Here is a 12,240-nt window from a genome sequence, read left to right as displayed (position 1 = left end):
TTACTATCTCTTTTCTAATAACAAAAACAGATGTCAGAAACCTCTAAAACTAGCTTACTACATCTTGGAGTCTCAGGTTCCAGCAAGTTTGATTTTACTTGTGAAACAAGGTTGCCATCTAGTGGTGTTTTCAAGTAGTACAGCCTTCAGAATGAGTTTACTAATAAACTGCAAGTCTTAAATGCTTAACAAAAAAATCTAACTTTAAACATTCAGAATTTGAACATTTTAAAATATTGCTAAATTTAGATATTGCTTTACAGAAGATCTTCACTAGTACTTTAAGTCTTAATTTTGATGTTAGAGTACTTTAAAAAATTGGAGCATCTGGTGACTAAAATACTGAAAGTTGACTAGTATGGATATTGTTATGTGTCAAGGTATTTGCAGAAATGGTTTATTTAAAAATAAATACTTCAGAATTAAGTAACTTTTAAATAAGCTTTTGCATGTTTATCCTTTCAATGTTGGTGCTGTTTAATTTTATGAAACATTTGCTTTAGAATGTTTAGATTTTTATGATGATTTGTCTGTTCTTTGATTTAATGTTCTTATTTTCAAAATATATGTCTGAAAAGCTAGTATAGGAAAATTAAAATAGAGTGTCAGTTGTGTGTGTAAATGCACAGAAAATGTTTTATTACAGGTTAGTGATTTAGCAAAATATACACACTTATACATACAAAGAAATAAAAAGTAATAATTGAAAAATACATTTCACTTGATGATTTTTGAATAAAATAAATAAATACAGTTTGCTAGATTAAGATTAGCACTAAATGCTCATGCTCAGAGGAAGTTTAAATAATAGATAACTGTGATGTGCATATTTAAACCACAGAGAAAATTAAATTTAAGCCAGCTTTGATTCACATCCTATTTTAATTGTTGGAATAAAGACTGTGGCTTTCTTTTGGGATAGTTGTTGACTACTGTAAGTAAAAAAGAAAAGAACATAGAGATGTTTGGTTGTTAAAAGATATTAAAAAAATCTTTCATTTCCCACCATTTGTTACAGTAAGTACTCTTTCCTCTGACTTTAGTGGACTTCTAATATTCCTATTCATTGGACTTAGTAGAGATCTAGGCACAGAATTCCATGGATTCATTCACTTTACTTCTGGTGTGCCTACTTATTTTCCTTTCTGTGATTTCCCCCACTCCCTCAATGTGTCCATTAGCAATATTGAATACATTGATTTTATCTGTAGTAGGTTGTAGGAAGCATAGTTTTTACCCAAATTCTTGTTAGCATTGTTACTTTATCAATTTTATATGTGTGAATTTAAATTTTATGTGTGTGAATTTAAGTAGAAAATTGTAGGATGTTTTCTTCTGTCTTACAGGAGGGAATCACAAGTCAGTTATTGGATTACTTTTGGCTTAGTACAGGAATAGCCTATAAGAATAATAAAAAATTAAAAATTGGGCAGAGATATTTTATAATCTATCCAAATAGTTGATATAGAAACAAGATGGGCAGAATCAATAGAAAGATCTATTTAAATAGAACAATTTTTTAAATTTGTTAGCAAATTGCAGATCACAGCTTCCATATTTGGTAAAATCAAAGATACCTTTTAGCATAGTGACTTAGCAGTTGTTATATTCTATTTTTGCTATGTTTGGTTATCTTTATTTTCTTTATGGCTAAGCAGGAATTCATACATTAAATTCCCTCGATGGTATTTGGGTATTGATCTTACTATGGTAGGAAATGACTAAATAGAGATCAAAGACTCCCCCCTCTCCCCCCGCCCCCCACTAAAGTTCATTTCCAACATAGTGTCTAGTGAGTATCAATGTTGAATTAGTTTATCCTTTGTCCTAGTTTCTGTCATTCCCCTTCCTTCCCCAAATCAGATAAACTTATATCAAGACAGGGTGCAGAAATCAAAACCAGTGACAAAGGGGGAAAAAAGAAGTAACAGCAAATAATACAATAAAAAGCCTCTTGTTTCCATTTCTTGGAGTTCATTTTGATAAGGATCATTTTATGTGTGTATGCTTGTGTGTACACATAGCTACAGAGCCATTGTGATCTTCTCCTAAGAATATAATATCCTCCTATGTTCTCATTGTACGAATGTTTAGAGTGCTGTTTAATCATGTCCAAGTGTAATTATTTGTCTTTTACTACCCATTGGATTAACTTGTAGATTGGTAGACATATTCTAGTTATTACAAATGAGGGAAAAACCATGCATCCTATGTTTCTTTGCTTCTGGCTTTAGATAATTTTTTTCCATGTCTTCCCATTTCCCTATGAATGGGGCAGTGTCATTCTTTCTGATGGAAGAATAGAATTCCATTGTGTATGTATACCACATTTTCTTGATCCATTCATCCACTGAGGGGCATCTGGGTTGATTCCATATCTTAGCTATGGTAAATAATTCTGCAGTGTACATGGTTGTGCTGGTGGCATTAGTGTGGGCTGCTTTGTGTTCATTTGGGTAAATGTCCAGGAGTGGGATTGCTGTCATAAAAAGCTCTGTGTTCAGCCAAGGGCCTTCTAAAATATACTTAGAGCTCAAACATTAAGTCCCTCACAAGTAAGTAAAGAAGAAAAGAACATAGAGATGTTTGGTTGTTAAAAGATATTAAAAAAATCAAAGAAGCAACAACCTCATTAATAAGTGGGCTAAAGAGTTAAAGAGACACTTCTCTGAAGAAGTTAAGAATGGCCAGTAGACACATGAAGCAATGTTCAATGTTCAATGTTGAACATCTCTGGCCATAAAAGAAATAGAAATTAAAACAACATTGAGATCCTACCTCAATTTATTCTTATTTCTCCTTCTTCCTTAGTTTCCAGCTCGAATGCTTTAGCATATTACCTCTAGAATGTGCTTCATATTTTCTTTCTTTCGTATTTTTTTACATATGATATTCCCTTTCTTTTTTCTTTTGTGTCCTTTCAACATTTCATTTATAGTTATTTTGGTCTTATATGGAAGTTATTTATGTATGATGTTATGCTGTGTAGGAGACTGTAAAGTCCTTGAAGGAAGATGTATAATTTTACTAATCTTGTTTCTGATTTACATAATTATTTCCAGATATAGGGCTTAATTGACATTTGTATAACTTACTTTAGAAAATTAATTAGAGTTTCACATACATTTAATGAGCAGAAAAAAATAATGGTATGATAAGGAAATCACCATAGATACTTTTAATTAAACAGATGTTTTAACTTAGTTGGCCATGCATTTTTTTATTGCATGGTTACTGTATACTATAATTTCTATCTACCACTTCTTCATTCTTACTGACTCATCTACATACAAAAGATTTCTCAGCACATTTGACCACTTACCTTTGTTCATCATAATAGTTCAGCACTGCCATGGTCTTAAGCATTTAATAGTACCAATTGCTCTAGTTTATATACTGTCTATTTTCCTGAATTTTATCTCCATGGTCTTGCTCATAGACTTATAAACCTTAGTTTTTGTTGTTCTTTTGTACAGTCCTAGGTTTTCTTTTCACTTGCTATGTTACTTTAGAGAATTATTCCATTTGTTGTTTCTTAAAGACATGTTCTTTTGGTTGTTGAGTCCAAGTCCAGTTTGTCTTACACTGTGTTGTAGGGGTTAATGGTAGGATTGCTGACCAGGCCATCAAGAATAAGCATGAGGTAGCTCTTAGAGTAGCAGTTACTTCCACATGTGGAAGAATGTCTACAGTGGCACTGGTAGCATTGATGGTGGTTATAAAATTTTTGAGATGTTACGGAGGTTTTTGCAGGTAAATTTTTCTTGAATTATAGAATAAACCAAAGCTTAAATATTTTCTATCAGCAAATGTATGTGTGATTTTATTGATGACATTCTTTTAAGCGTACAAATAAAACAGAATTGTCCATTCTGTTCTATGAGAAATAGTAAGCAAGCTGGGAGTCTACATGTAAATATCTTTTCTAGTATTTTTAGTAAACATGTTTTATAATGGAAAACAAATTACTCTGTACATCACCTTTATAATAACAAAAAAAGAATTAAGCTGGAGTTGGTCGAAGGGCAAGAGATTATTGAAGGCTATCATGCAGATCCAAACACATTGTATTCATATACTGCTTTGTTAAATGACACTTAGCCTTGTACATTTACTTAAAGATATTTATAAAAAAATTAAGCTGAGACTGACAGAAAAAAAAACCAAATTACACATAGACAAGAAAAGAATTTGGTTATTTTAAATTTTAGGTAATAAGCTGTTCATTTTATTTTAACAGGTATCTTTCAGAGGAAGGCATTGAAGCTTGCACAAGTTCTCCTGACAAAATCAATGTAAATGACATCATCCTGATTGCTCTCAATGTAGGTTAAGTTTGTTAACTTATGACATATTTGGTTATTTTTGAGACAGGGTCCTGTTGTTTGGCTGGGCTGTCTTGAATTCTTACCCTCTTTATGCTTCTGGCCATAGCTGAGATGAGAGGCACATACATACTAAACAGATTGGCATTTACGGTTGAGATGGGGTTTTGCAAACTTTCTTTTGGCATCAGCTGGCATTGAATCTTGATCTTCTCAAACTCAACCTTCTGCATAGCTGGAAAGATAGACACACATTTCCATGCCCACCTCTGGTTGACCTGGGGGGGAGGGGGAGGGCCTCTCAAACTTTTTGCTTGGGCTGGCTTTGAACCTTGATCCTCCTTATCTTTGTCTCCTGAGTAGTTAAGATTATAGGAGTGAGCCATCAGCATTTGGTCAGATTGTTTTTTTCTTTCTTTCTTATAGTGAGCTTTAGTTAGAAATATGATACATATTATCTGTGATTGTCATAGCAATATGTGTACTAATATTACTGAATTTTACTTTGAAAAATGTTTTATAGAACTTTATTTCTTGTTTAAGAGATCTTATGACAGTCTTCTGTTCTTTGTTTTATTTATATGCTTTGGTATGTACCAGTAACCTTTGTGTAATTGGTATGAACCTTTAATAAAAGCAAGATTAAGTGTTGTACATATAAGAAGGAGGGCCTTGCAATCCTTTTCTTTTCTTTCTTTTTTTTTTTTGGCCAGTCCTGGGCCTTGGACTCAGGGCTTGAGCACTGTCCCTGGCTTCCTTTTTGCTCAAGGCTAGCACTCTGCCACTTGAGCCACAGCGCCACTTCTGGCTGTTTTCTGTATATGTGGTGCTGCGGAATCAAACCCAGGGCCTCATGTAGAGGAGGCAAGCTCTCTTGCCACTAGGCCATATCCCCAGCCCCTGCAATCCTTTTCTGAATGAATTAATTTATAATTTTCTCTGAAATATATAGTTGAGTATTCCAGTCCAATGCTACATGAAAAAAATACAACTTTTAATCCACATAAAGCTTGTGCCAGAAAAAAAGGCTTTGTTGCTTTTTGTTTGTTTTTGGTCAGTCTTGGGGCTTGAACTCAGAGCCTGGCCACTGCCTCTGAACTCTTGCTCAAGGCTAGTGCTCTACCACATAGCTCTACTTCTGGTTTTCTAGTAGTTAATTGGAGGTAAGTCTCTCAGACTTTCTTACATGGGCTTCCTTCTAACTACAGTCCTCGGATCTCAGCCACCTAAGTAGCTAGGATTACAGGTGTGAGCCACCAGTGCCTGGTGACCAAAAGGCTTTTTAAGCCTATCACCTTCTAAGATGAGCGTCAGTTTGTTATACAAGAGGGTTTCAACTTGACATGCGTCTATGTGCATGTTAGGAACCTGGTCAGACGTACTCCTTCTGTCACTCTTAGGCTCTCAAGCCACTCTCAACAAACTTCATTGTTCCATATTCACACAGGACATAAAGTGTCTTGACTATATTCACCCACTTCAGTTTTTCTGTTACCCTCCAATACCCACACACCAAGTATGTTTCACTCTTCTAACATTCATTTATGCTGAAGTGTGTACTAATTGTTTACACATGCATAAACTGCACTTCAGTCAGATTGACTCCTCTCCTACTCTTGGTTTCCCCAGTGAGTTTATTTTTCTAACTCCATTCACAGATGCAATGATTTTGAATACTTTTTATTATCTAATATTTTCTTTTTGAGGGCATTAGAATGGTGGAGGGGAGAATTACTTTTTAATCAAATTCTTGTGTTTACAATATCTTGTTGTTGAATTTGTTTTTCTGCTTTAAAGATTGCAGTCACTAAAGACTTGTATTATAAATTATATTTATATACACATATATATATAATAAACTTGTTTACTAGGAGCTATTCCATGTACTAGCTTTCCTATTTTGTTTTCCTCCTGTGAGCTTTGTTCTTTTGACCATGAAGGGAAAATAGAATAACATGTATACAGTGTTTCAGCCCAGGAGTTCATTAGATAGTAAGCTTGAGCTTTTGTTGGGCCGCTCAGAAAGGTACTTTCTGCCCAGTATACCTAAATTCCAGACTTCCTTCACACACTTCTTTTTATCCTCAGAGCAATTATAGTTTAGCATAGTTTAGGCAGTGAGACATTTTTAGGGAGTACTTCAAAGGCAAAGTTCCCAGATGGCAGTCTCGGGTTAATCTTGTAAACAGGCCATTTTGTAGTTAACTTCCTCTGATTTGCTGTATGACTTTTTTTTTTCTTTTTGTGCCAGTCCCGGGGCTTGACCCCAGGTCCTGAGCACTCTTCCTGGCTTCATTTTGCTCAAGGCTAGTACTTTACCACTTGAGCCATTCATAACTTTTACTTTGTTAAATGGGGAGTAAGAATGTTAAGAAATGACATTAAAATCCTGTGTAGAGGTTTGTTTCAGATATCTGTGTTATTGGAAATAGTTGATTCTGCAGTTTTAGACTACTGAGTTTTATATGCAGCATTTAGTAAATTTTACAGCAGATTATATTTTTGTTTCTCTTGAGCTTTCATATAATACAAAATGATTTGTCTGTAGATATTTCCTAAACATAGAGAGGTTTTGAAAATTGTCAATACAATTTTTATTTTTTTGCTTTTTTACTTTTATTAGTTTTTTTCCCAGTAGATTTTCTTTTTCATAGGCAAACTATTTCAACAGTTTTTTTTTTGTTTTGTTTTGTTTTTGCTAGTCCTGGAGCCTTGGACTCAGGGCCTGAGCACTGACCCTGGCTTCTTTTTGCTCAAGGCTAGCACTCTGCCACTTGAGCCACAGCGCCACTTCTGGCCGTTTTCCATATATGTGGTACTGGGGAATTGAACCCAGGGCTTCATGTATACGAGGCAGGCTCTCTTGCCACTAGGCCATATTCCCAGCCCACAGTTTTTTCTTATATTCAGTTTTAAAAGTATTCTGGGCCATACCCATTGTTCTAGGATCCTGCTATAATAATGTGTGAATGATAAAATTGCTTTCATTATGTGTATAAATTGATTTTGAGCTTAGGATTTTTAAGGTTTAAAATGCTATTTTTATCTTGGTAAAAACACACCTAACTAGCATTCCACAAATGTGTGTAATAGCACATTGAAAGTTATGTAAATTTTGAATGTATAGTCTTGTTTTAGCCTGACAACAACTTTGTGAAATAGATTTTTTTTTAATCATTATATCATGGCTAGCATTAATTGAGTGCTTATTCTGTGCATGCCACTTGTTCCCATTTAACCTTCAAAATAATCCTGATAGAGGGAAGGCTATTGTAGGAAGATACTTTGTACACATTTGTTCTTCCATATTTTCATAACTACAAAGAGTTGATAGTTCTTCACCCCTTGTTACTATGCTGGGGCTTCAGAAAGCTGTAAATGTAAAGCAGAGTTGTACAGGTTTTATATTTTGCGGCTTAGTATGCCTAGCAGTTCCACTTGGTTAATTTTTGTGATGGGTGATCGTTGCACGACTTAGAAATACCTCATGAAACCTCATAGTAAAAGATGATAAAGGATCTGTGAAGTTTGTTGTATTACTTATATGCTAGTTTGGATATTTGAAATAAGAAGATACCTCTCATTATTAGAATATTTAATTCTAATACTCAATAAGACTATCCTGCTTCTAAATGTATTCATTTCCCAGCATAGTAATTTTAATAATTTAGTGTTTTTTTAAATAATTTTTCCACCTATGTGAAATTTATGTAACTAATGATTAAAGCAACAAAGAGTAACTATTTTCCTTTTTTTGTGGTAGGGGCCTGGCCACTGTCCCTGAACTTCTTTTTCTCAAGGCTCTTGTTCTACTACTTGAGCCACAGCTCACTTTTGGCTTTGGCTTTTTTTGGGGTAGTTTTAGTGGAGATAAGTGTCTTCCAGACTTTTCCTGCCCTGACTGGCTTTGAACTACAATTCTCTGATCTTTACTTCCTGAGTATATTCATGGGCTATAGGTGCCAAGCTCCAGTTACTATATTTTAAGAAATTAACAACACAACTTTAGTTATTCTAGTCTCACTCTCTATTAAGATTATTTCTTACCTTTAACTATTGGGCTTTTCCATAAATACTGATAATTTAGTTCTGAATAAGCATCTTGCTACTTCTTTAAGCTTTCATTTCTTTAAGAGGACATGATCCTTTGAAGTTCTGCTTTGTTGGTAGATTCTGAAGGGGATTTCTTTCTGCATCAGAAATGATGTAACATGGTTGTGGTAGTCCTTATGCTTTCCTTTCAGTATTTTGCTTTGCTTTACTGAATTATATATATGTGTACATTTTCCTATATGTAGACATTAGTTCACCAACTTCCATTTTTGTAACTTATATAAGTAGATGAATTTTTTTCTCTAGCTAAGTTTTACTTATTTGCTATTCCAGTCATCTTGTTCCTTAGAACAATGTGTTAGGAAGGTTTGTTTTACTATATATCTTACAACCTATATGCTTTCTTTTCTCTGCATATCTGGGTTCTTTAGGATTTAGTTGTTAAGAATATGCTATTTGTATGCATTCAAAAACAGTCATTTGATTTTGGATTATGGCATTAAAATTTTTTTAGTAACATCGTAATGTACATAAAATCATGTTTGGGATTTTATTTTTATTTATTTTTTATGCTGGTGCTAGGGCTTGAACTCGGGGCCTGGGTGCTATCCCACAGCTTCACTTCGGGTTTTCTGGTGGTTAATTGGAGATAAAAGTCTCACAGACTTTCCTGCTTGGGCTGGCTGTGAACTGAAGCACTCAGATCTCAGCTTCCTGAATAGCTAGCATTATAGTCATGAGCCACTGGCACGCAAAATGTTTGAGATTTTTAATAGAGTAGAGTAAAAAATGGTTACATAAAGAAGTATGAGGCTTTTATATGTTGCTGTTTATATTACGGACACATTTAAAGCAACCTGTGAGTACAACTACATTATTGGACAAGACTGATTATATATTTGGAAGTTATAATCAGTTAAAGACATTTATTTAATTTTTGCTCCACAAACTTAAGTAATTTCAAATTCATTCTTGAGGTTAGACTTACTATTTCTATAATTCTATTTTAATAATAATATTTTTATTTTAGACAGATCTGAGAACAATTGGAAAGAAATTCCTTCCCAGTGACATCAATGGTGGAAAGGTAGAAAAGGTAAAATAAATTGTTAAACTCCTAAGTTTTGTGAACCACAAAAATATGAATATCTCCTAATTTACTACAATTTACTAAGTTTCTCAACTATAACAAAATATTTGGATGGTAAACAAGTTATAAAATTATGGCAACTACTTTATATGAAGAAAATGAAAGTAAATTTTGATGACTTAGCATTAAAAAACCTTGTATTTCAGGAATTATAAATTATTGGGGTTTACATGTGAGAGTGCCACATATAATCAGAGTTTAGATCAAGGGTCTTATCTTTTTATTCTTGTTACCTTAACAAATTCTGTTATTGTTTAATAAACTTGTTATATGAAAGTTTAAGACTGCAAGAACATTTTAATAACTTCTCAGCAAAAGTACATTTAGTTGTTGCTATTATTTTTGTGTTATATATAAAGGTACATGTATTCATGTTATCCATTTCTTTTTAAAATAAAAGGATATATTTTTAAGATAGCTTGATATTTCCTATTATGTTCAGTATTTTTATTTGTGAATACATTTCATTCTGTAAGCAGAGGATTTTTTAAGTTAAATATTAGTCACATTTTAAACTATTGAGGGACTTTATGTGTCAGTTAAAGAAATATTTGTATATATGTTATGTTTGAATAGGCTTAGCTTCTAATGCTCACATTAAAAATGTTATTGTAGTTTATATACTTTACATTTCTAGAGTTCTTTAATGTAATGATATTTTTCTTATTTTCCAAATATTAGTACATTTTTTACAGTAGATAGGAAGGACCATAAAAGATATTTGTTATCATTTTAGTTTTTGAGGTAAATATTTATTTGAAAAAACAAGGCTTTATAATTTGCACCAGAAATTTACTTCAATGTTTAATAATACCCTGTGAACAAATATTAATTATATTTTAAACTGATTTTTGATGCTGCAACATGAAATCCATAATTTCTTCTTTATATTTTCTCAGGGAAAATAGAGAATGTCTGGTTAAGTTCCTTTGTGACAAATTGTAGTCTTGAAGATTTGTGAATGTCATTGCCACACGTTTTTCTTTGCTAAAGCTATCTGTCTTCGTTACTTTGTTCATGCTCAAGTTTTTTTCTCAAAGTTTTCCATGATCTTCATTGTGCTTTTGTTTTCTTTTGGTTATGGTAGTAATTCTCTGACTTTGTTTTATACCTTAATTGTCCTTAGAGCTGACTGTATTAGGAATTGCTGAGCCTAATCCATCCTTGCCCCTGCATGACTTCCTCGTTCCATCAAACTAAGAGGGACCGGTCTCTGAGAATTTGCATTTTGAACAAATTTCTAAGCGATATTTATGTTGATCAGGGAAGCATACTGAATTGTAGGACTCCCAGATTGAACATTAATCTTGGATAAGTGTGATGAGTACATTAATTCTCCACAGGAAACAGAAGAAACATCAAAGCATATCCTTATACTGGTTTGATTAAAAAAATTGGAGCTTTGTGGATTATAGATTTATCTACTTTGTTTTTGAGAAGTTGAGAGCCTAGCTCTGTTATGAGCTCACTGGATGTGGTGATGACACTCTTTTCTGTTCCCTCTACTTTTTCAACACTTTTGCTTCTAAATGATTTGTGCAGTAGCCTTTAAAAAGAAAATGTCCTTTAAATGTAAGTGACAGCAACAAAAACTTTAAAACTTCCTGATCCAAAATGTACTCTTTTCTTAATGCTAATATAACTTGATACATAAAATGAATAGAGATAAAATAGTTCCCTTTCACATGAAACAGAAATTATTAGGGGGAGGGGGGGAAGGGGGAAATGATGGAAGAGGTAACAAATTGTACAAGAAATGTACCCACTGCCTTACGTATGAAACTGTAACCCCTCTGTACATCATTTTGACAATAAATAAGTAATTTTTTTGTTGTTACAGAAGAGAATTTATTGTACATAAATTTTATATAATTTGTACTCCATAATTTGTGGAAAACACTTTGGGAAAATTAGTTGTATACATTTAAAGATAGAATTCTCTTATTAATTACATTTCAAAAGTTCAGTTGCTCTCTTTGCTATTTCTTCTCCCCAGTAATTATACTAGAAGTCTAAAATTTTACAATAAAGAATGTTGGGTTATAAAATTGTACTTTTTTTTTGACATGGTGGTTTTATCATAGCGTTGCTATGATAAAATTTCAACCTTGAGTAATGCTTGTTGATTGTAGGAGGTAAAATATTTGCCATTTCATTCCAGAAACCAGTAATTTTGGATTAAAAAAAAAACCAAAACATTTAATCTCCTGAATCAGCCCAGGTTTTAATATTGTATTTTTTTTTACCTTTTTTTTTTTCAAATTTTTATTATCAAACTGATGTACAGAGAGGTTACAGTTTCATACGTTAGGCATTGGATACATTTCTTGTACTGTTTGTTACCTTGTCCCTCATACCCCCCCTCCCTCCTCCCCCTTTCCCTTCCCCCCCCCATAAGTAATTATTTTAAAAAAGGAATTATTACATCTTTTTCTTCTCTGTTTTCCTCCCTTACCTGGTGCTGCTGACATTAGCTAAAATTCTCATAGTATATAAAAATATTTTGAAAAACAGTTTTAGTAGAAATTAAACTGACACACCAATATTGTTCCTTTTGTTGCTAATCATTAAAACTCTACATGACATAGATATTTTTTAAAGCATATATGTTCAAGGAATATATTTTATACATGAATTGAGTTGCTTTGGCTCTTTGTAAAGTAAGAGTAAGGCAGTGAAATATACTTTTCTTTTGCCTCTATTTGATTATTA

The 12,240-nt window shown here is 33.0% G+C and overlaps 1 protein-coding gene across 5 annotated transcripts in view; it reads left to right on the top strand.

Annotated features, from left to right (window-relative positions):
• The window catches only part of Tdrd3 (tudor domain containing 3), a 94,535-nt gene that overhangs the window by 22,570 nt on the left and 59,725 nt on the right, over positions 1-12,240 (top strand). For 4 of the 5 annotated variants that reach the window (XR_007210328.1, XM_048341268.1, XM_048341267.1 and 1 more), the window contains exons 2-3: positions 4,241-4,325; positions 9,409-9,474. Coding sequence is in view for 3 of the 5 variants with exons in the window: in XM_048341268.1 (XP_048197225.1) it covers positions 4,241-4,325; positions 9,409-9,474 (151 nt within the window). In the remaining 2 variants the exon portion in view is untranslated. The remainder of the gene's footprint in view (positions 1-4,240; positions 4,326-9,408; positions 9,475-12,240) is intronic. The other variant, XM_048341269.1, reaches the window with a different exon arrangement.

The sequence above is a fragment of the Perognathus longimembris genome, chromosome 3 (assembly GCF_023159225.1).
Source record: "Perognathus longimembris pacificus isolate PPM17 chromosome 3, ASM2315922v1, whole genome shotgun sequence".
Classification (NCBI taxonomy): Eukaryota; Metazoa; Chordata; class Mammalia; order Rodentia; family Heteromyidae; genus Perognathus; species Perognathus longimembris.
Note: the sequence above shows the minus strand (reverse complement) of the source record. Positions and strands in the feature narration are given on the sequence as shown.